The sequence below is a fragment of the Pseudorca crassidens genome, chromosome 7, assembly GCF_039906515.1.
Source record: "Pseudorca crassidens isolate mPseCra1 chromosome 7, mPseCra1.hap1, whole genome shotgun sequence".
Taxonomy (NCBI): domain Eukaryota; kingdom Metazoa; phylum Chordata; class Mammalia; order Artiodactyla; family Delphinidae; genus Pseudorca; species Pseudorca crassidens.
This window is the reverse complement of record NC_090302.1, coordinates 1849633-1874066: the sequence shown is the minus strand read 5'-3', so window position 1 is coordinate 1874066 and position 24434 is coordinate 1849633. Positions and strand designations below refer to the sequence as shown.

Here is a 24434-nt window from a genome sequence, read left to right as displayed (position 1 = left end):
ACTACTGAAGCCCGCGTGCCTGGAGCCCATGCTCCACAACAAGAGAAGCCACCACAATGAGAAGCCCACGCACCGCAACGAAGAGTAGCCCCCGCTCGCCACAACTAAAGAAACCCACACGCAGCAACGTAAGACCCAATGCAGCCAAAAATATTTTAAAAAATCCCCTTTAAAAAAAAAAAAAAAGTAAATCTTGAGCCCCACATCACACCACATTAAAAAAAAATCAATTCCAGATATACTTACTACAGAGAGAAAAGCCTTAATAACAAAGCAGGGGAGTCTGAATCTTGACTGTTAGAGGGGAAAACAGACGTAAGGAAGAGAGGAGGCTGGGAGAAGCCTAGGACATTGAGTTAAATTTGGAGATACCAGTACAAACTCGTGATTTTTAAATATATAAATTCCTAGCTCTGACTACCAGAAGGGTATAAAAACAGCACCCTAGTAGCAATAAGCAAACGTAGCACCCAGATCTTGGTTCCTAAATACCATTCCCCACTCAGAGGAAAAAAAGCTGACTCCAGGGCTGGGGAACAGAAAGCATAAGATGAGGCTGGGATATTTTGCTGAAAAAGACAACATGAAAATGCTTAAAAAAAAAAAAAAGTAACTTTATACTAACACCAAATAAACAACAACAATAAGTGAAGGAATAAAATAAATAAGTAGGGGGTCTGGAGAAGCTCTTCCCTACAAAAGACCACCAACTAATAAGTGTAGGAGTTACGGAGTTCTGATCACCACTTTGCAACCATCAGAGTAGTGATCAATCCAGGCAAGAGTCATCAACAAACACTAAAAGCGTTGGGTGAAAGGCTAATGACACACCTTCTCTTCTCACAGTGACGCTACCTGGCAGAGATCACCTTGACCAAACGACCTAAGGGGCCAGCACCAACACTGAGCCAGACCAGGGTCGTGGCTGGAGAAGGACACGGCATTGCTCCTGTGGAATTCCAGCAGAAACGCACACCAGGCACCCAACCCAGCAGACCCAAACAGAGGGACCTTCTGCAAAACAGCCAGCCCATGTGCTTTCAAAAGGAAAGTCTCATGAAGGATAAAGGCTGAGAATCTATTCCAGAATAAAAGAAAAACCAGAAATGCAACGTGTGATTCTGAACTGAATACTGGATCAGAAAAACCCACGTGACCACAAAGGACAATATTGAGACAACTGGAGGAATTTAAGCATGGAAATTTAAGCATCGTTGATTATATAGCAGTGCTGGGTCAAAACTGAATTTCCTGGGGACCTCCCTGGTGGTCCACTGGGTAAGACTCCGTGCTCCCAATGCAGGGGGCCCGGGTGCGATCCCTGGTCAGGGAGCTAGGTCCTGCACGCATACCGCAACGGAGATCCCACGTGCTGCAGCTGAAGACCCAGCACAGCCAAAAAAAATTTCCTGAGTTTTGAACACTGTCCTGTGTTTATGCAAGAGAATGTCCCGTTTGTAAGCAATGCTCAGTATTTTGGGGTAAAAGAGCATAATATCTGCAACTTGCCTTCAAATGGTTCAGAGAAAAAAAAAAAAAACCTATACTTAAAAAAAGAAAAAGAACGACAAAGCAAAATGTGGCAAATTCTTACCAGCTAGTGAGTCTGAGGCAAAGGTATACAGGAGTTCTTTGTGCTTGTCTTGAAACACTTCTGTAAATTTAAAATGACTTCAAATCACAAAGACAACTTTAAGGTACACAGAACATTACACTGATCTGGAGGTAAAGGAAGATTCCTTTAAACAAGATATAATAGCTATTGATAAAGAGAAAGAAGTTTATACACTTATTACATCAAAATTCTATTAAGAAGATGACAAGTTGCAGAGTGGGAGAAGATATTTACGACACTTGTCTGACAGAAGAGGTCTATTTGGAGTACAGAGAAGCTCACGAAAAGTTGTGAGAAAAGGACAGACAACTCACTTTACAAGTGTGGGAAAGAAGATTTAAATGGGCACTTCACAAAGGAAGACAGATAACCTGTCGAGAGTATGAAAAAACACTCAAAATCATTACTCATTATGGAAATCCCACTTAACTCCACTATGAGAGACTCAGGACAAGACTGCTGGTGCTCTACATCCACGATGTCCAGCACCTGTTACAAAATTAATAGATACGTGAAGAACCACAAAAAGGGGATCCCAAAGAGGAGAAAAATCAGTAGGTAGAAACACACCGAGAAATAACAAAGCGGACAGCATTAGCAGGCAAAGGCTTTAACGCCAGCTAGAAAATACCATCAGAACTTTAAAAAAAATGGAAAAGCAGGAACTCAATGAGGGCAGAAACGGAACATACAAATAAGAACAAAACGGAACTGCAGAAAAGATCGGCAACCATGAAGAAACAGCAATGGAAACGACGCCATCTAAAGCCTAAACAGAAAAAAAGGCTAAAAACTAATAAATAAACAGAGCCTGGGACCTCAGGGACAAAAACATGTTTAATTGGAGTTGTGGGGGGAGGGGCACAAGACATTTGAAGGAATAATGGTAGAAACGCACACGTCCAAAAAGCTCAATAAAGTGTAAGCAGAAATAAAAGCTGCCTGAAAAGAAAAGACACAACTCGTACAGAGAAACTCAGAGAAGAATGACTATGATTTCCCGAGGAAAAAATATGCATTTCAGAAGACAAGAGAACGTCTACTGAAAGCAGAAAGTAACAGTCAGCCTAGGGTTCTACATCCAGCAAAAACACCCTTCAAGAATGAAGGTGACAACTGTACAATGAAAACTGACTAATTTTATTATACAGAAACTATACTTCAATAAGGCAGATTTTTTAAAAGGTGATATAAAGACCTCTTTGTGATTTTTCAGAATCCACTACTAGTCCATCACTAGGTTGAAGGAAATTCTTCAAGCAGAAGAAAAATAACACCAGGTAGAAACTCTAATCTATACGAAGTATGAGGAACTGGACAAGGTAAATATGTGGGTAAACATAATAGGCATTTTTTCATATTCTAAATTTCTTAAAAAAAAATTAGACATCCACGTGGAAAAAAAATCAGAACCTCGATCCATGTCTCACACCTTATACAAAAATTAACTCAAAATGGGCCACAGACTAAATGTCAAACCCAAAGCCATAAGACATCTAGAAGAAAACACAGGGGAAAAAATTCTTATAATCTTGTTAGGTAAAGAATCAAATACACCACCAAAAGCATCATCTGTAAGAGAAATTACTGACCATTTAAACTTCATCAGGGGACTTCCCTGGCGGTCCAGTGGTTAAGAATCCGCCTTCCAACCCAGGGGACGTGGGTTCGATCTCTGGTCAGGGAACTAAGATCCCACATGCCGTGGGGCAACAAAGCCCGCGGACCACAACTACTGAGCCCGCACGCCGCAACTAGAGAGAAGCCTGCTTGCTGCAAAGAAGAGCCCTTGTGCCACAATTAAGACCCGACGCAGCCAAAAATAAGATTTAAAAATTTAAAAAATAAACTTCATCAAAATGTTAAAATGTCTATGAAAGACTCTAGTAAGAGAAAGAAAAGACCAACTGCAGTCTAGTAGAATATGTTTATGAGTCACATATCCAACACAGGACTTTCACACCTAGAATGTATAAGGAACACACCATATCAACCATACTCAATATTCAAACCACCCAATAAAAAGAGGGCAAAAGACTCGAAGAGGCACTTGACCAGAGCAGGTATACAGATGGCAAATAAGTACACAAAGGGTGTCCCACATCATTAGACATTAGAGAAACACAAATGAACACTGCAGCGTGACACCACTACAGACCATGAGAATGGCTTTTAAAAAAAGACAAACCCAAGTGCTGACAAGATCATGGAATGACAGGAACTCTCCTGCTTCGCTGGTGGCGATATAAAGTGACAGAACTATTTTAGACAAGAGTTTGGGCAATTTCTTATAAAGTTAAATATGCACTTACCATGTGACCCACTACCTCATTCCTAGGCCAATTTACCAAAAAGAACTGACAATTCAAGTGTGCACAAAAACCTAGATGCCACGTTTGCAGCAGCTCAATCCATCACCACTAAAAACTAGAAATAAACCAAAGGTGCTTCGACTGGCAACTAGATAAACCCATCGTGGGAATACTATTCAGCGGTCCAAAAAAAAAAAAAGAACCACGAACTCACACAACACGAATGGACCTCAAACGCATTCAATCAAAAGGCCACACACTGTGTGATTCCACTGATGAGACAGAAAACAGACCAGTGGTCGCAGGAGCTGGGAGAGAGGAAGAAAAGACTACAAAGGGGCCACAGGGGGATGATAAAATGTGGGAGGTGACTGCTCTGCATCTTGATTATGGAGGCGATCACATGACTATCTACATTTGTTTAAACTCAGAGAACAATTTGCCCCAAAGAGTAAATTCTACTCTATTTAAATTTTAACAGTGACTACAAGTGGAAAAAAGACAACTGTCGGTTTCAAGTAAAAACAATAACATCACCATAAGGCTTATAGCCTACGAAGAAGTAAAATACGTGACAACAATTTCACTAAGGACCGGAGCGGGGAAATGAAAACCCCCAGTTTTGAAAGTCTGAGTTCCACAGGAGGGGGTGATATACCTGAGAAGGTTGATGGGATAAGTCAAATATTCACGAGTCAGCTCCAGACGACCGAAGCATGGCGGGGGTGTGGGGGGGATGTCTAACCACTGGGTCAACAGCAGAGCTAAAGAGAAACTCTGGAAAAAGTCAATCAGAAAGTGGTGGAAAAGAGGAAAAAAAGAAAACATGACTAATAAAAAACTAATAGTGAGATGACAGACCTGAACCTAACCCCCTTGAAAATTACACTAAACGTAAATGGTTGAAAGATTCCCAATAAAAGATGGTCAGACTGGATAAAAAAGCAGATCTCAATCATGTGCTATCTATAAGAATTGAGCCTTAAGACACAGGTAGGTTAACAGGAAAAGGGTGAAAACAGCCAACACCAGGTAAATAGTAAACATAAGAGAGCTGGCACGGCTATATTAATACCTGCATAGATCAGAAATGGATAAATTCCTTGAAAGACACAAATTACCATGGCTCGAGCAAGATGTGAGAGAAATCTGAACAGTTCTACATCTAAACTAACAGAATGTATAATTGAAAACCTTCCCATAAGGAACAAAAACAACAACAAAACTGCAGGCCCAAGTGGCTTCACTGGTGAATGAATTCTATCAAATGCTAAAGAAAGAAATAACATCAAACTTACACAAACTTTCAGAAAATTAAGGAGAAGAGACATAAGGTTAGCATATCCTCCTACAAAACCAGAAACAGATACTACAGGCAAACTACGGATAATTAATCTTCATGAACTAGATGCAAAATTCCTTAAGAAAACATTAGCGAATTGAATCCAGCAATATATAAAACAATAAAACATAATGACCAAGTGGGACTTATCCCAGGAGTTCAAGGGTGGTTCAACATTTAAAAATTAACTGATGATGGGCTTCCCTGGTGGCGCAGCGGTTGAGAGTCCGCCTGCCGATGCAGGGGACACGGGTTCGTGCCCCGGTCCGCGAAGGTCCCACATGCCGCGCAGCGGCTGGGTCCGTGAGCCATGGCCGCTGAGCCTGCGCGTCCGGAGCCTGTGCTCCGCAACGGGAGAGGCCACGACAGTGAGAGGCCCGCGTACCGCAATAAAAAAAAAAAAAAATTAACTGATGCAATACACCACATCAGTAAAATTAAGGAGAAAACCCACATCATAATTTCAGTAGATGAACAAAAAAGCAGTCCCGCGTGTACGTGGATGTTCACAGCAGCCCGATGATAGCGGCCACACACGACTGCCACTGGTGGCATGCCCACGGCATGGGAGAACACCACAAGGACCAAGGACCCACACTCAGAAGCACACGGATGAATCGATCTCAAGATACAGTAAATGAAAAACGTCAAACATAGAAGACTCCGTTCTGTGTGATCCCACTTAAGGAAAAATGATAGTGATGGAGAGCAACGGGGGCTGCGGTGGTGGGATGGGGTGGGGAGGACGCGGGGAAACATCTGAGGGAAGCAAATTGTTGTGTATCTTGACCGTGGTACTTGGCTGATTACAATGGCCAAACTCATCACCTGTACACTTGAAACTGGCACATTTTATTGTGTGTAAACACTTTAATAAATAAAAAAGGGGAGAAAAAGGTGGGACTGCCCACCCAGCACAGGCAAGTCTCAAACTCATTCTGCTGACGAGACAGCCGGACCAGAGTGCAGACAGCCTGACTCTGTTTACGTGACGGACAAAAAGTACCCAGAGGACAGAAAGCGGATCCGAGGCTGCCCGCGGCTGGGGGTGGGGGAGGGGATGCCAGCAAAGGGGCGCAAGGGCCTCCAGGGTGACGGACACGTCCTCCATCTGACTGTGCTAGTGGCGCCTCGCCCACATCTCAAATGGGTAACTTCATACCCGTGTCACCGAGGTATGTAAGTTACACCTCAATAAAACTGGTTTAAGAAGAACTCTCAGGGTGTTTGGGGGTGTGAGGGTTAAACGTGACACTGCATGGAAGCTGAGGCCAGGGAGCCAGGGGGCTGCGCCTGGAGGCCCTCAGGGATGAGCCCCGGATGGTGCCTGGGGTGCCCGGCCAGCCCTCAGGGCAGCCTCCGGGGTATACAGTGGGACAGACACATTGGCGTTGGCACCTCCTTCGCCTGGCCTGAGCTGCCAGGATGCTGCCTTAAAAGAGCGGGAACCCCCCGAGCCTGGGCAGGCCGCCCCCACCTGGGCACCACTGTAGGCAGGCCAGGGGTTGTGCTGGGCTCTAACGGTGCGGACGCTCTTGGCCCAGGGCAGGAGGCAGTGTGGGTGGCGGGGAGTGGGGCTTGCAGAACCCATCCTGACTGCTCCCTCTCTGTGGGACCCCCAAGCGACAGCTCGTGAGCTCTGAGCTGTGAGTGGGAGCAGCCGCCAACCCGGCTCCCCAGAGGCTCTGCTGGAGGGACGCCCTGCCGTGCGGAGGGGGGACGCTGCAGGCTGGGCCCGCCCCCCGTAAGATGGGACAGCAGCCGCGCTGACCTCACAGGCCGTGCTGGGAAGGCCTGGCCCGGGGCGGGGCTCTATCCTCCGGCGTGCAGCGGCCACCTGCAGCCTCTGCTCAGAGCGGCGGAACCCGGGAACAGACGTGGTGCCGCGTGCCAGGACCCCCTCCCGCGCACCACCAGGGTCCGTCCCACGTCCAGGCGTGGGGCAGTGGGCAGACCTGGAGGGGAAGGGAGAGCAGGGCCACACAGGGCCACCAGCTCACTGGCCACCAGCAGGGCACCCCGCGGCGGTCCCCTCCTGGGAAAGGGTGAAGGTGGAGGCTCGGGGCTGGTGCGTAAACACCTAGGCGGGCCTGTGGCTCAGAAGCCCATAGGGAGCACATCCGCCTGCCGGATTCAACATCTGCCCAGTGAGGGGGGTGGGCCTGGAGGCCAGAAGGGGGTCGGAACCGCAGAGACCAGGGGAGGGGGCCCAGGTTGGCGTGGGAACCTCCCCTCCATGCCCTCTGTCGTCTCATCCCCGCACCCCTCAGCCTCACTCCCAGGGCAGCCTGCCCTGACAGTGGCCCCCCGCCATGATGAAACACCACGTCAGGGTCCAGTCTGGTGTCTCTCTGTGTCCACAGCAGGCAAGGGCAGGGACTACGCCCATCCTGGCCACCACTGCTCACAGCCTGTGGGTACAGGTGTGCCCAAAGAGAGTGAACAAGTAGAGACCATGGGAGCGGACCCCTCACGGCGGGGGGGGGGGGTGCCCTCTGTGCCCTACCCACCCCCGGAACCAAAACCAAGCCCCCCAGACCCACGCTGCCTTGACGGGGCCGCCCCTGGCTCCTGCCCCACTCCCGGCTAGAGACTGATGTGCAGAGAGATGCCCACCGGCTCTGGGCCCCGCGGAGCTGAAGCGCGAGCTGCCCTGAGCCCCGGGGTGGGGGGCTGAGCCCACTGCGACGTGGAGTGGGTCTGATCGGCCCCATCATGGTTAGGGCCTTCCCAGTGGCACCTCTCCTAACCTAACCAATTAGGAACCACCCAATATCCTCCAACAGGGAAGTGGATAAATCAACCACGGCATCTCCACGAACGGACGATGACACAGGACTTGGACAGAATGGAGGAACACACAGCACGGAAACGGGAAACCACGCGGGGGCTGCTGGGGGGAGGGATCCAGAGCCCATCCACTCATCTGTAACATTCAATTCCTCGATTTCCCAACAAGAAGCCCATCACGTGGGAGCTGCTAACAGCTCTTCACGGGAATGAGGGTGGGGACGGGGTCTCCAGTGCAGGGCTCTGCGCCCTTCGCTTTCCTGCACACGGCATGCTGGAGAGAAGACCCCTGAGGGTCACTCAGGCCACCCCCTCCCTTGGCAGGTGGGGAAAGCGAAAGGAGAAGGGACTCCTGAGAACCCTTATGCGCCAGTTCACCATAGAACCTTCCGGATTCCACCAGCTCGAGAGCCCTGCCCAACCCCTGTCCAGGCCCCGGCACGGGGCACCTGGCTATTCGGCTGCCCACGCGGGGTGTGAGGATGCCCCCTGGCCAGGCCAGGCCAGCACAGAGGGAGCCCGGGTTACGGGAAACCAGCGCCCAAGGGGCAGCCAGCCTTTGGGGACGGGCCCCTCTCTGCCTGCCCGGCCCCCACGGACCCTCCCCCCAACCCTCTTCCCAGCGTGCCAGGTGCCCAGTGATGCCAGCGACGTCACTGCCGATAACCTAGATTTTAACCAAGAAATCACACACCCCCTCCCTGCCCCACTTACGGGCTCAGGGAGGAGAAAACCCAGACCGGAGCCTCCCAAGTCCTGTTGGAGACAGGCTCCCAGGCCACCGTCCCCAGTCTCGCAGCTTCCCTCCACCCCGTCCCACCTCCGACGCTCCCAGGGATGTGGGATGAGGGGCTCACAGGCCTTGGCTGACCCGTGCCCGGCCCAGTAGGACCCAGCAGCTGGTCTCAGTGCGGGAGGGGCTGGTGAGGAAGCCCAGACAAGGCAGTGGGGCAGCTCGGTCTCCCAAGCCACACCCCACGCTGTCCACGGCCACCTCCCTTGGCTCCTTGGAAAATCCAAGGGTGCAGGTGAGGAGGGGGTCCAGGCTCATGCAGCCAGAGGGGCAGGTGCCCTCAGACGGGCTACCGCCCTGCACCCACACCTAGCAATTCCAACACCTGTGGTGTCTCTCACCGTCTCGTACACACCAAGGCCCGAGGCCACACTGGCGGGAAGGGGGCCGTACAGGGAGGACCCTGGGGTGACACGTGAACTAGGGTCCTCTCCTGGTTCGGCACTGCACCACCAGGGACCACCGTTGGGCAGCCCCGCCCCTGGGCCCTCAGCCGATTCTGTCCTGACCCCTCCATTGAGCCCTGTCCAGCGGCTGGCATTGGGGGGGGGGGTGTGGGCGGTCCTGCAGGGTTTGCCCTGAGCCCGTGTAGCCTCTTTTCCTGGGGGAGGGGCTTGGGAGCCAACCCAGCTCCCTCTGGCCCAGTCTGGGTGCCAACGGATCTTTCTACCCCCTGGGGGCTGTCAGGGAGATGGCGGGGTCAGGCAGAAGAAACTGCACACGGGTGGTTCCCGGGGTCCCGGCCAGGCCTAACCCACACCAGAGCTTGCGGGTTTCTTGGTGTCAGGAAGACCAAGCCCTCCCCGCTACCACTAAGAGGAAAACACCCAGTCCAGACGGAGGTGGTCTGTGTGCTAGTACCCTGCGCAATTCATACAAATATGACAAAACACATTCAGATAAAGTCATGAGCCCTGGGAAAACCAAGGCCCAGGGCCCCTGGGGGGAGCTGCCCGGGGCAGTGCCTCCCCCGCAGCTCTGAGAGGGACCCTGAGAAGGGCCCACGTTGGCCAGACCAGAGACCGAAACCCAGCCGCCCAGTGCCACATGGGGATCGGCTGTCCCAACGGCCCGAGCTGGCCAGTGCACCAGGCTCCCTCCGCTCCTGCCCCCCAGGACTGACAGACCAGTGCCCGCCTGGAGGCGGAGGAGTGGAAGGGGGAGGAAGAGGAGGGGCAGCGTCGGCCCCATCAGGGCGCAAGGACGTGGTGGGTCTCAGGGGCGGAAAGAGTCCCCAAACTGCACTTTGGGGCCCCAGCTCTGGGATGCCACTTCCCCCTGGCAGCGTGCATCCGGGCCAGTCACCGGACACGGGCCCCGCATGCAAATCAGGACAGGCAGCCGGCCCAGGCACACAGCCAGTTTTCGGGGAACACAGAAGGCAAGAGGACACCTGACCTGGGGCCTCAACTACGGGACCCTTCACGCAGCAAATCCTGAGCCATCTCTGGCGACTGTGATGCAGTCTACAGGCAACACCAGGCATCGCAAATCAGTGCGTGTTGGGCTTATAGATCCCAAATGCGGGAGTTCCCCCCAGAATAAGTTGGGGGGCAGCACGTTCAGTTCAAGAGGCACTCTCTGGCCGGCCACTTGGTGCTAGCCCCAGGGAGACGGCCGCGACTGGGAGGGGCCCAAGGGACTCTCTGGCCTCCCTGAGTCAGAGTGAAGGCAAAAGCACATGGGTGGGGAAAGGGCTGAGGTCAAAGGCAGCGAAGATGGGCCTGCTGGGGCAGGCACCTCAGCGACAGGGACACTGAGGCCTCAAGCAGGGGAGTGACGAGTCTGGGTCACACACTGCCCTGTGAGCCCTCAGGCAGGTCCCTGGTCCACTGAGGCCCTCAGTCTCTTCATCAGTCCGGTGAAAGCCAGGGCTCTGTCCCACACGCTACGCTGCGGCTGAACTTTCCCGTGGCCTCTCATCTCACCCAGGATGAGTTTAGAGTCCCTAGCTAAGGCCCTGCAAGACGGACCTGGGTCCTGCTCCTGCCTCGGGTGTCAGCTCCTGCCAGCTCGTCCAGTCTGGGCTGTACAGGGAACTGTCCCTGTACACCTGCAGCACAGTGCCCCCGGACGTGTCCGTCTCCCTGCCAGGCTGTGAGGGGCCCGGGGTAAGGCCAGGTTGGCCTCGGTGCCCACACAGGAGGTGCTGGGAGGTCCACCGTGCCGGCAGGCAGGCAGCCGAGGTGGCGGGTGGGGATTACCTGCGTAGCTGCCCGCGGCCTTGACGTACATGTGGCCGTACTGCTCCTCCACCATGGTGTCGTAGGCCTCGTCATCCTCGTCATCCTCTTCGTTGTGGTAGGAGGTGGGGCTGTCGGTGGTGGGCAGGCTGCTGGCCCCCGGGCTGGTCCGCTCCCCCTGGGAGTACTGCGCCTGCTGGATGCTGGGGATGAGGGTGGCCAGGCTGGGCACCCCGTAGTAGGAGACCCGGGGCAGCTTGAGGGGGGCCGTGCCTGCCGCCACCGCGGGGCCCGTCGCCGCTGCCGCGCCGTCCCGGGCCCCTGTCTCCAGCGGGCGCTTGGGGGCCAGGCCTGGGCCCGCGGCCAGCGGCAGCTCCACGGCTTCATGCTTGACGCGGGTCAGCAGCGGGATGGGCACGGAGGGGGACACGACGTAGGGGGGCGCGGCGGTGACTGGCTGCAGCTGGTTGCAGGGGCTCTGGGGCTCGGAGCTGGCGTCCTCGATCATAGCGGTCTGCGAGTCGCAGTGGGGCGAGCTCACCTTGAACATGAGGTCCGTGCCGCGCTCCACGATGTGCTGGATCTGCAGGAAGCCGGCCGTGTACATGACCACGAGCTGCTCGCTGGCCGCCATGGTCAGCCTGCCCGTGTAGCAGAAGGACAGGATCTGCTGGAAGCAGGCGGGCGGCACGGTGCCCGGCAGCTCGAAGGCGCTCTTGCTGTTGCCGCTGAACAGGTCGCGGAAGTAGAGGCTGCTGGCGGCCAGGACGGCCCGATGGGCCTTGAAGGCCTGGCCCTTGACCACAATGGACACATCGCAGTAGAGGCCCAGCAGACGCTGCTCGTTGAGGCAGCCGAGCACGGTGTTCCCGAAGTTGGGGATCTCGATGTGCAGCATCTGCGACATGGCGGGCGGGGGCGGCGGGCGGGCCTCAGACTCTCAGTGCGGGAGCGGCCGAGCGGGGCGCATCTGCGGGAGAGAGGGCGCGGGGCGCCGCCGTCAGGGTCGGGCTCCGGACGTCCAGCGGCCCACTGGCAGGGCCGGGCCCCGCACCACCCTGCTCTGCCACAGTGCCCAGGCCCCGCTGCGGGGCACCCCCAGACCCTCCAGCCGCCACGAGCCAGACCAGGTCTCGCCGCAGACCCGGCCGATGGTGGGACCCTGGCAGGGCCGTCAGTGCCGCCCAGGATACTAGAAGCCCCAGCTGGGTTTCCAGCCGGGGTGGGGGTGTGGGGGCCCCCCACACCCCCACCCCGGGACGCTCCCAGAGTCCACCCAGCAGAGCATGTAAGCCCTCGGGGCCGAGAGACACCCTGTCCTGGCAGAAGACGAGAACAGGCCTGCAGGCGGCGGACAGACGGGAGGACGGGAGGACGGGACGGGGCGGTCCACCCACAGCACTGGAGGGGCGAGGGCGGCAGGCCCGCGTCTGCATAACTCTTCTCCCAGGAAAAAGTTAGCAGCAAAGGAGCCCCTTGCCGCCTGTCCCCTGGGAGGGACCCGAACCCGGAGCGAGAGGCAGGGCACCGCGGTGTGTGTGGCGGGGGTCTCGTGGCGGGCGGTTTCTCGGAGGCTTTGCTTTCGGTTTGCTTTTCCCGTTTTCCCTAGAGCAGCCGTGCAGAGGGCCCGCCAGGGGGGGCATTCTGCCCCGCCGGCTGAGAAGCCGCCCCTTCGGCCCTCGGGAGAGGCGGGCAGGAGTGGTTGCCCAGGGAAGTGAGCTGAAGCTGGGAGAACTCAGCCTCTCCGCCGCCTCTGCTCGCCCTCCAGGCAAAGGAGACCTCGGGCCAGAGGTGCTCCGAGCCGCGCCCGGCTCCCCCAGCCCGAGCTGCCTCGGGGACCCGGCTGCCAGCCCAGGAGTTGGGACCCTGTCGCAGCCCCACCTGCGCGCCCTCCCGGCCCCCCAGCTCCCGATGCCGGCCGATCCCTGCTGGCTCGCTCCCAGCCCAGGTGACTAAAGGGGTCGTGGGGAGACAGGGGAGGGCCGAGCAAGGGATTGGCCGTGGTCGGGATGCTGCCGGCCCGCGCGGTCTGGGGATGGGGCTCCCGCGCTGTGGAGCTGGTGTCCGACTCAGAGAAGCGGGGCCGGGACGGACGGGCCGGAGAAGGCGCCGGCCCAACTCCGCGCAGCCGGCGCCCGTACAAAGGGCCGCTCGGTCCCGCGGGAGGAAAGTGCGGGCGGCCGCAGAGGCGCCGGGCGGCCGGCGAGAGGAGGGCGGAGCGCCGGCCCGGCCGCCGACAGGAGTTGAGCAGGTGGGCGGCCGCTCGGGGTGGGGGGAGGGCCCGCAGCGCCCCCGCTGCGGAGAAGTTGCCGGCCTGGCCGGTGGCACCGGCGGCAGGGGAGACCTACCTTTGGCCGCTGCCGCCGTGGCCCCGGCACTGCCCGCTCAGCCTGGCAGGGGCAGGCTCGCCCGCACACCGGCCGCCCGCAGCCGCCAGCTGCTCCGGGAATGCAGCAAACGGAGCGGGAGCCCTTGGGGTGGGGAGGGCGAGAGGAGCTGCGGGGGGAGGAGGGGGGAGGGGGGAAGAGGAGGAGGGTGGGGGGAGGAGGGGGACAGAGAGTCTCGGCTGGGCCGGGCCGCAGCTCAGCTGCACCCAGCCCGGCTCTCCGGGGCAGCGCACAGCATCTAAATGAAGAGGCCGGATGCAGACGGACATTCAGGCAGCTCTCGGGAATGAATAGCCGCCTTTGATTTGGGAGCCGAAGTAATGCCAGCTCCCAGCCCCGGCTTTAAAAACAGTGGAGTGTTGGTGCCAGAGGAATGCACGGCTCCGGGTGTTGGTACAAGACAGACTTTTGATGACTCACTGCAAATGCAAACAAAGATGGCAGCAATACTGTACTGTGCGCGGAGAGACGCTCCTGGTGCCGCGGCAACCGAGACGGCCTGGAAACGTATAGTGCGGTTCTGCATATGAATTACCCAGTAAACTACCACCCTGCCATCCAGTACAGCCCGAGTGTCAAAGCATTTAAACTATGCCAAACAGTCTGCAGGGCTGGCAGAGCGGCCTAACTCCTGCAGTGCAGGCAGGGGGGTGCCGGGTGGGGGCCGGCGAGGGGGGCAGGGAGGCCAGGGGGTCGGGGCAGACAGGGCAGGAGCTGGGTGAGCAGGGGAGGAAAAGAAGGGAGATGAGAAAATGAGGCAGAGAGAGGTGAGAGCAAGGGGCCAGGGAGGAAGAGACCCAGCTCCCCTTCCCCCGGCGCCCTGCAGGCCCCAGTGCCCGCCTTCCCCCCTTCTTGGGGTCCCAGAGCGGCAGGCCCAGCTAGTCCGGCCCCAAAACCCCAGGTAATCACCCTGTACCCCCACTCCCCAGCCGGGGCAGCTCTCTTAAAGAAGTACAACTTTGTGATTACAACCGGGGGCCAGGCCCGTGGTGGCCAGCGACCAGGAGCCCCCGAAGGACCCGCCCTGGTCCCTGATGGACCTGCCCCGGGGAGGTGGCAGCCAAGGCACCGCCCCCAGGTTACCCGTGTGGCCGGGCCATTGGTGCGGGGTCCACAGTGTCTGCCGTCTACTGAACCTCTCCTGGGCAGGGGCGGCCGTGCTGTGCACACTGCCTGTTTGGCTGCAGAGGATGTGGGACCTCGTTCTAGGCTCAAGCCCCCACCTGCTGGACAGCGTGGGCCCTGGGGCAAACCACTGGCCTGCCCAGCCTCAGTTTCCCTGCTTGCCACCAACCGTGGCAGCCTGCAAGAAGGGGCAGGGTTGAGAGTGGAGATGGCCAAGGAAGGTCTGTCTCCTGCAGCGCCCAGCGTCGCCACCATCAGGTGATGCTGGGGCAAGGCGGGGGTGGGGGGGGTGGGCTACAGGCAGCACCCCTCCCACCGTCCCTTCCGAGGCATCCGGAGAGAAAGAAAGAGCCATCTGGCGCCTCCCCGTTCACACACCGTGGGCTCAGCTTCCGAGACCAGATAAAATGCTGCGAATGGAGAGACGGAAGAAGTCCAGGTGTAGGGAAGCCGCCCAGCGAGCAGCGGCCAGCAGAGGCGGCTTGGTGCCTCCTGCACAGGGCTGCTGACAACTGGAGGGGTGGGTGACGGCAACACAGGCCCTCACGCGGAGCGCTAACAGAAATGGTCCCCGCTCGGCGCTCTCGGGACCCGGGGGCTGTGTGGGGAGAGAGAGCGGGGCTTGGCCGGCCTTCCTCCGGCTCGAGGCCCAGGTGGGGCGGCCATCATCTCAGCACCACCAGGTTTCACATCCTGGCTTGGCCTCGGCCACCAGGTGACGGACCGAGGGCCCTTACGCACCGCACTCTCGGGTCCACGTGGACGCCCGGGTCTGCACACCTCCCCTCACCCCCACTGGGTAGCCTTGCCAGGCCCCCCAGACTGGGCTGTGTCATCCTGGTGGTCCCCCTTTCCTGGGGCCCAGGAGAAGCCCACTAGCTCCAAGATGAGGGACTGGGGCCTCGGGGGGTGGGGTGTGCGTGTGCGGGCACAGCCCCATGTGCCTGCCCAGCCACAAAGGGGGGCAGACTGGGCACACATGGAGCCAGTGTGGAGAAACAGAGGGACACTCAGAGGCCCAAGGACAGTGGGGCCCGTGATGGGTAGAGAAGGGCAGGGGCCAACCCTGGCCTGGGTGCAGGACACCCAGCCTTCCACCGCCCTCCACGAGCTCTCCCCTCCGCTGTGCTGCACCCAGGCCCTCCCTGGGTGGAGGAGAGCGACCACCTTCAGGCCCCTGTTTCATTGCCAGCTCTGCAGGGAAGTCCCCCAGGTGCCACGCGGGAGCTTGCTGAGGCTGGGAGAGTCTGTCCGATGCCTGACGGGCGTTTCACCCAATGCTGGGCACAGCCAGGGAGGGCAGCAAGAGAGGGGCTGTGCGGCCCAGTGACACACAGCACAGTGGGGAGGGCCGCCACGGGGCCCCCGCACCCACCACCGGGAGCCTCCCAGAGAGTGAGGTGGGGCCTCCTGAGCCAGCTGGGGGCTCTCGTGCCGTGAGAGGGGAGGGGGTGAGCAAGCCTGGCTGGGGTGGGCGGAAGCTGCAAAGGTGCAGTGCGCACCGGCCCCCAGAGGGTCCCCACTGCCCAGGGCTGGGCAGGGAGCAGCCAGCTTCTGAACTGAGAGCGGGGGCCAGCGAGGTCTGCGGAGCCGACCCTTCCGAGAGCGGCTCCTGGGTGCCGCTGGGTACCACCCCACATGCCGGGCCCGGCGCCAGCCACCTCAAGTGCAGGTCCTATGGCCTCCAGCAGAGGACTCCACGTCTGGGATGCCCGCCTGGGAGGGGGGTCACATTCGCCCTCCGACGGTGACCACGGGGTCGAGGCAGACGATGTTATTAGGAAAGCGCTCGGCTAGAGACGCACACGGCTAGAGACCGGCGCCCGCCTAGGCCCCGTCCGTGCTTCGTGGGCCTGCCCCCGGGGCTGCGGCCAGACCGTTCACCGGGAGAGGGGACCATCCCCCCCTGGAAGGTGACGGAGCCGTCTGGCCCCGGGGATGGGGACAACCAGCCCTGTTGTTGCCGTGTCCTCAAGCCACCTGTGCGGGTGAGGCCGCCGCCCCACGGCCCAGCCCAGGACAGCCCAGCACGAGCTGGTTTCAGGTTGCTTTCTTAGAAGCCTCGGCCGGAGCGAGAACAAAGCTGAACTTTAGGAGAAAAGAATAAAATAAAGGCTTGACTTACACACCCAGGACTGTGAAAGCAGGACGTGCCGAGGGCCGATCCGTGCGCGGTGGCCGGAGAGGAGAGGGGCCGGGGCCTGAGCTGGCCTCCCTGCCCAGCCCCACACGACCTCCTTCCCCCTCTGTGCCTCTGTTTCCCCACCCCTGCTACCCAAGCAGCACCACCTCTTCTGTTTCCCTCCACAGCAAGACCCCTGTGCCGTCCACTCATGGAAGGTCCTGAAGAGCCGGGAGGAACGTCCGAGATCCCATCTTTGTTCATCCCGGCCGTCCTCAAAGCCACTGCACCACGGAACCCTCCCCCTCATAATGCCCTTCAGAATGGAACCCACTTTGGGACATAACAAAGCCAGAGTCCAGCCCCTGCAGCTGTGCTAGCCTCAGGGGAGAGGCCCGTTCCACACAGACTCTAGACCTCCCCAGGAAGAAGGGGATGGGGGGGGTCTCTTCTCTGTGGACCCTCCCTTGGGAACGGCTGGGATTATGGGCTGTCCACCAGGATGCCTCCCAGCCCCCGGCGGGCCACGCACCCACAGGTGGCCGAGAGAAGGATGTGGGGCTATGAGCCCCCAGAGCTGCAGACACGCATGCACACAGGGGCCAGGGGGCGTCAGAGTCCAGCCTCCCCACGCACCCCAGATCCTCAGGGGCCTGCTACGGCAGGGGCACGGCGCCGCGCAGGGGCGCGGCGTTTAATTTCTGCAGAAGCACCACCAGCGGGGGAAGAGGAGGCGAGACAAATTAAACTAAATTAAATTAAATTAAATTATTTTGCAGGATTTAATTTCACCAACCTAATAAGCGGACTGGACCTCGGCAAACGCACAGCCATTAAACACACACCGCAGGGGAAGAAGGGGGCAGGTGCGCCAGGGAACATTCCGGCAGCAGAGAAAGGAGCCCCTCTCACCCCCAGCACCTAGCCCCCAGCCGGGGGCCCATCCCCGTGGCAGCCCCGCTGCCCGGCCGCCAAGCCCTGCCATCTCGGGACCTCGGGAGAAGCCGGCCCGGCAGCAAGGCCACCTCCTAAAAGGCAGGGCGCTCCGGAGCTGCCTTTTAGGCAGGGCCGTGTCCTGCGGGGAGGTGGGCAGGTTACTGAGTCAGCGTGAACACACGTGGGCGCGTCGGGGCATCAGGAATACCGCCCAGGCTGCCCCGCGGAGGCTGTCAGGAGAGCGTGGGCGGGACGGGGTGTCACTCTGGACAGCAGCCATCAGAGCGATGGCCTTGCTTTCCGATTACGATTACGGCGCAGGCTCCAGTTACCAGGCTCTCTGGCACCCCCATCTGCAGTCCCCCGTTCATGCTCTGGCTCTGCCGTGAGCTCTGCTCCTCCGAAGGGCAAGGGGGAAGCGTCTGGGGGTTGACCCTTCGGAGGTCCGGGTGGCTGTTTGAAGCAAGGCTGCTCGGCTCGGGCGTGCCAGGCCCCCTGAAAGCTGGGCGAGGCACCGGCCTGCCGGAGCCTCAGGTTTGCATTAAACTTTTAATACACCACAAAGCAGGGCTGGGCTGTCAGGGGGCCGGGCTGCTAATGGAAGGCCCCGGGCAGGGAACCGGGGCTCCAGGGTGGGGTCTCAGCTGCTCGGAGCCCCTCCCCACGGTCCCGACATGTGTGCTCGCCTCCCAGCCCCACCCCCTCCAGGTGGGTGCAGAACAGGAGGCTGAGGTACCCAGAGGATGAGCTTCCTGCCCAGGCCTCTGGCCTGGGCTGCACCCAGTCACCACCCTCCCCAGCTGCCTGCTTTCAACACCCATGATCCCGGGCAACCGAGGTCATCAAGAGGGTGGGGACTGACCCTGCTGGGCAGAGGGACGCTGAGGCCTGGACTTGCCCCGGGCCTCCAGGACTCTGCTGCAGAGGTGAGAATTCCACCTCAGCCTCTGCGCCTGGCTGTCCTGGAGTCCCCTGTGCCCAGGGCAGGGGGCGCACAGGCCTTCGAAACCTCAGGGCCACTCGGTCCCGGGCTGTGGCCACACCTCCAATACACCCCTGCCCCCCCCCCCCCCATCACCAGCTCACTGAGCCCCAGCCCGACTGGCAGAGGCAAGACGCCTCCGGTGTTCAGCCAGGCACCTGGGCAGCCTCCACCCAGACCACAGCCTGGACCGGCATCAGGCATAAAAGCCGGTTTTAACTGCACTAACAAATGTTTGCCTAGAAGCTTTTTTTTTTTTCCCCCAACCAGAGAAGGGCAGCCTGCGAGAATCTGCAAATTCAAAGATGTGCTTATCAGTCCGTCCCCTGCCGCCCTGGAGGGAGCCACAGATGCAGGGCTGGTCCTCAGAGACAGAGCACACACCTAAGTTCCCTGCCGGCCCTCCACACAGCACCTCCAGCCCCCCGAGGGCCCAGGGCCCTGGGTGCCGCACCCACAGCCTGGCCCCATCAGCCCCACTGGCCGCAGGACCGCGGGGGCTGGGCGGGGGCTGGGTGGACGCCCTCCCAGAGGGGACAGCGGGCCCTGCGTCACACAGCACGTGGCCCATGCGGTGGGCTCTGAAGAGGGTCCAGCCTGGGGGTCTGGGTGGCCCAGCTCATCCCATGGGCAGGGGGGAAACTGCAGCTGGGCCTCCTTCCAACATGCCACCGCCCACCAGGCATGACTACCTGCCACCGCCACGCCAGCCTCTGACCCTCCGCTCAGATATTCCGTGCGGAGAGGGGGTCGGGAGCTAAACAAACAGGGCGTGAACCTAAAGAAACAGGAGCGGCCGGCCCAGAGGGAGGGCAGCGGCCCCCATGAGCCCACCCGCCCACCCTGCACCCACCACGTCCACGGATTAGCCATCAAATGGTTCCAGAAGGCTTGGGAAGAAGTAAGCAGTGTTTTGAACAGAGCCGACAATCTCTCTCGCCCGTGTTTGTAACTCAAATACCGTAAGCTTGAAGAGTGTGCCCCTCGGGCACCGTCTAGTAACTTAAAAAGGCAGACCCATGCCTGCAGACGCCACCCTACTCCTCCCTCGGAGGCTGAAGCTGGGTCTCCCCCGCCCTGCACCCAGGCTGGGGGCACTGGGGGGCCGGCACTGAGAGCAGGGGCTGCCCGCGCCGGGCAGCTGGGCCCCTGGAGCCAGACTCGCCCCCCTCGGCCCTGCGGCACCTTGCTGTCCCCTCCGAGGGCTGACGGGGGTCCTCGAGGCGGCCAGGTCCCGGGCGGCAGGTGGAGGGGGCGCGCGTGCCAGGCCCGGCCGGTCCCCCAGCTCATTAGTGACGGCGCCTCTGCACACACTCACGTCTTTAATATTCATAGCTCTCCTCATTTGCATATCGTGCCATAAATAGTCGAGGTGAGACACAAAGCTCCCTGCATTTCTAATTATGCTTAAAAATCTAACGTAAATCAGACGACACAGAAATACCAAATCAGCTGCTGGGGTGGGGGGGGCACATAGGCTGAGACGGGTCACGGCACACCAGCTCCCACCTCCAAGCTCACGCCAAGGTGGTTGCCGGTGGGCGCCGGCCCAGGGTCCCCCCCGCCGGGAGCTGGGCGGCAGTGTCCCAGGCCACTCCCTAGCCAGCCTCACCCCCGCGGCCCTAAAGAAAGAGACAAGTGGGGGCAGGGGATACGCCCGCGGCACCTCAGGGACCCCGCCGCTCCTCCCCTGGGGCCGGCCAGCCTGTCCCACCTTCTCCCGAGGGGCTCCTGCCACCGTGCCTCCTTACCCTCCGCACTGGGGGACACCCAGCCACCCACCCCACCCAGGGGCCCAGTTCCTGGGCTCCCCTGTATCCACATTTAACCGGCTCTCCAGAGGGATCTGAGTCCACAGCAGAGGAGAATCAGAGCAGATGCGCCCCCAGCCCCAGGCAGTGCCCGACTCTGGGGATGGGATTTGGCAGGCAGGAGGCACAGCCGGAGCGCCAGGCCCCTGAAGGGCGTGGGGACAGGACTGGACGTGACAGTGGGCCCCTGACCCCCGAGGGGGCTCCAGCCCTGCACGGGCAGGAGAGGCCCGCGTGGGCCTCGCTCTGCACTCGGGTCCAGTCCCCCTGTCTGCGGGGAGACACAGAGGAGGGGCTACAGAACTGAAGGCTCCGGGCAACTCAGAGCCCAACACAGCACCAACCCTCACGGGGGGCACCAGAGGGGCATCCGGGGCCCTGGTGGGCGGCACTGACACCAGACCTCAGGGTCCCTGGGGGCTGAGGTGCAGCTGGGGCGGTGGGGGCACCTGGGGGCAAAGCTGCTGCCCAGGGAGCCCAGGAGGTGCAGAGCCAACAACAGGTGACCCGGCCTGCATCAGAGCACACGCCTGTCTCCATTTCTTCAAACAGACCCCAGCACCCCTGGCCCCCATGTTCCCAGGCAGCCCCGAACACTAGCGCTCAGCACATACCCTGCCCAGCCCTGGCCCCAGCCCCCCCAAATGCAGCCTGGAGTCAGGGCCCCTGGGCTGGTGCACCTCTGCCTGTCCTGGGGTGCAGAGGCGGGGCCCCCAGAGGGACCCGCAGGAGACACAGGCCCAAGTGACACGGGGGTTACCCCGCTCTGCCTTTAGAGAGAGACGCAGAGATGCCTGCTGCCCACATCTGCCTGGCATCACGCCCAGACCTATTTTTAAGCCCATTTACTAGAAATCCCACAAATTAAAGGAAATACAGATAATGCAGTAAGAATCCTGGGGGCCAAATAAAAGCTGCACATAACTGTCCTCGTGCTCCAGCGTGAGAATCTCAACCACAAAACCAGATCTCCCCGAAGCACCCCTGCGACACGGACACGTCCTGGGTGAGGAGGAAAGTCCAGCGTGCAGGCTGAGGCCGCCAGCACGGCCATAAAAGGCAGTTACCGATATGAAAATAAAGACCATGAATACAAACACCCGACAAACAGCTACTGACAGCATGCTGGGTGGCGTGTTCTCTCCTAGAGGCGGGTCCAGGCTGTGGGCAGGACCCCCCTCTCCTCCTCCCGTGGAGGCAGCTCCTCTGTGGGGCAGGCTGGGGTGGGGGGCGCCAGGTGGGGACCAGGGGGCCTCCCTCCCAGCACCTGGCCGCGGCCATAGCTCTGTCGCTTCCGCCCCCCAACCCACCGAGTTTCACGTGGTTCCCAAGACAAGCCAGGAGGTGGGGGCTACGGAGACCCAGATCTCCAGAAACTGAGGCCCACGGAGGGAACCAGCCAACTGGGTTTGCCAGGAACGGGGGGGAGGGCTCCGTGGGCACCCCGGGAAGGGCCAGGCCCCCCAGGACAAGCTGGTTGGCTGAGGTGAGAGGTTGAAAGGCCTCACACGTGGTCCCCCAGGGTCAGGCCCAGGCCTCCTGGCCTCCAAGGTCAAGGGCCGTCCTGTAGGCCCACAGGCTCGCCAAGGTCTCAAAGATGTGATCAGGACAGAGGACAAACAGTCAGATCGCTCCTGGGTAAAAAGCATCAAAGGCGCGTCTGGGTGGGCACCAAGCCCCTGCAGACCCTCAGGAGCCCCGGGCATGTCCGCCCCAGCCGTCCCCTGCTCGTTCCACCTGCCAGGTATCCAGGTATCCGCTATCCAGCCACCCCTCCACCAGAACCTCCCCCTCTGCATCTTGAAGCCCACCAGCCCCAGACACACCGGGCGCCCTGAGAGGCTGTGGGTGTCGGCGGGTGTGCACGGGTGGAAGGGGAGCCCGCGATGGGGAGGTGCATGTGTGCATCTGTGTGTGTGTGTGTGTGTGTGTGAGAGAGAGAGAGAGAGAGAGAGAGAGAGAGATGTCCCTGATCCCTTGGCCGGAGGTCACACGGTTCATCCTGAGCTGTCACTGGGTGGGGATAAGGCCCACCGGTCCTGCCACATTCTAGGATGGAACAGACCCTCCCCTCGGGGGCTCGGGAAGAGGAAGCAATGCCAGGTGGGTCAGCTCTGCCCCAGGCCTGCTCCCCTGACCGCCCTGGAGGTGCAGGAAGCCACAGCCACATACTCATATCCCGCCAGACGCTGGGTGGTCTCCTGCTGCCTGGTGGGGTGGGCGGTGCTCCCGACACGCCAGGCACACTGAAGTGGGTCACGGGTACCCCCAGCCACTGGGACCACAGCGAGGGCCCTGCGACCGACACCGCTGAGTCCTGGGAACTTGCCTCACTCAGATGCTTCCCCCGCTCTACAGAGCACGAGGCTGGTCCTCACGGGGACCTGGCCGTGGAGGCGTCACCTGGGAGCCCAGCCTGCAAGAGAGGCTGGTGGCAGAAAGAAGGGCAGAGCCCCTGCAGCACCTGCTCCAGCAACACCACCCCAGCCCCTGGCCCCGACGCCACCAGGTCGGGAAAGGCCGGACAGAGCGGCTCTACCTGCCCCGTGACGGGCAGGCAGCCGGGTGGGGGACAAGCTCACGGGACACGCAAACGTCAGTTCCGGGTGGGTGGGCGACGGTTCACAGATTATTAGAAACTTGGAAATTCAGCAAAATATCGACTGCTCGACCCTTCACCATCACAGGGGCTGCCCAGGGGATTATCCAAGGACGAGGACCACTCTTCTGCCCGTGCTCCACCCAGGCTCTGTCCAGTGACGTGCACACTCATTCATTTTTTTGTCCAGGAAAGATGCAAAGTATCTCTCCATAGAAGAGACACCCCCAAAGGTTATGGGTTCTGCCCTGCAGGACATCAGCCAGTTTAGGGTCGGGCCTGGCAGGTCCAGGACATCCCCCCCCCTCCCCAGGGGGCCCACCCTGCCGCTTCCTTCACGTCGACGTAGACACAGCTCTGACATGCACTCTCTCTGTATCTGTACGAGGGTCCTGTTTACAACCTTTAAACAACTATACCTGACAGGTACCCAGGTGGACTTGCCTGCAGGAACAGTCCGAGCTGGTTGGTGGCAGTCTGTCAGTCCACCTGTATCCTAACGTGTGGTTTGGGCCACGTCCCTTTTCTGCAGTGAGGACCAGGGATGGGCAGTTACCGGGACCACTAGGCTGGTCTCAGCCACGCTGTCCAGAGCACCCCAAGGAGGCGGCAGCGAGTGGGGAGACTCTGTAGGGAGGGTGACGGGGTCCTGTCTATCCCCACCGGTCATCTATTTGTCTATTTGTCAATCAAGGAAATAGCTCATGTCCCCTGCAAAGGAAAACATCTCTCGGAGACAGGGAGAAGAGACATTTTCCGTGTTTATTTCTGACCCATGGCTGAAGCGGAGGGTTCCCTGTGTCTAGACTCGAGGGAAGCCCTACCTTCACATTGAGGGTGGAATTTTTTCTTCCCTCTGAAGAGATTCCATGAATTACAGACTCTGAAGAGCTGCATCCTCGCGGGCTAAGAGACGAGCAGCTTTATAAGCGAATATTTTCAGAATTCCCGGAACATCAACGTAACTTCTAATATTTTAAATGACCCAGCATGTGAAGGGGAGGGGACCCTTTTCAGAGAAACCACTAGACCAAAAAGCACTTCCATGTAATACCCCAAATGCCTGCAATCAGGGGAATCCTGGGCAAATCAGACTGCTTTGATAATGGGTTAAAAAGACAACACAACGTCTTTTCCCTGATTTGTAAATCCGGCACATATTTTATTTTCAAGATCCAGATGTGTTTTCTCATGAGGAAAGGAGTTAATCTGAATTTCCTAGACTCCATATACTGTTTCAACCAGAGAAGCTAGCATCTCTTTTCCATGATGCTCAAGGCCATGGAAACTATAAAAGTATAAAGTCAACTATATTGAAGAATTCTGACAAGCTGACGTCAAAGTTAATTGTGACTATGGAATACTGCAGTGTTGCTTTAAAACCTGTCAGATAAACAACAAAACAACAATACAAAAACAAACAAAACAAGACCAAAA

At 58.9% G+C, this 24434-nt stretch overlaps 2 protein-coding genes across 4 annotated transcripts in view; both read right to left on the bottom strand.

Annotated features, from left to right (window-relative positions):
* UBAC1 (UBA domain containing 1) overlaps nucleotides 1-24434 on the bottom strand; it is a 235497-nt gene that overhangs the window by 69145 nt on the left and 141918 nt on the right. The gene's annotated exons all lie outside the window — the stretch shown is intronic.
* Nucleotides 1-24434, bottom strand: part of NACC2 (NACC family member 2) — a 73245-nt gene that overhangs the window by 21071 nt on the left and 27740 nt on the right. The window contains exons 1-3 of one of the 3 annotated variants that reach the window (XM_067742722.1): nucleotides 13384-13545; nucleotides 11577-12005; nucleotides 11057-11231 (exon numbers count right to left, since the gene is read on the bottom strand). In XM_067742722.1, coding sequence (XP_067598823.1) covers nucleotides 11057-11231; nucleotides 11577-11942 — 541 coding nt within the window. In that variant the 5' untranslated portion in view covers nucleotides 11943-12005; nucleotides 13384-13545. Of the gene's footprint in view, nucleotides 1-11056; nucleotides 12006-13383; nucleotides 13546-24434 lie in introns of those variants that run through there. The other 2 variants (XM_067742720.1, XM_067742721.1) reach the window with 2 other exon arrangements.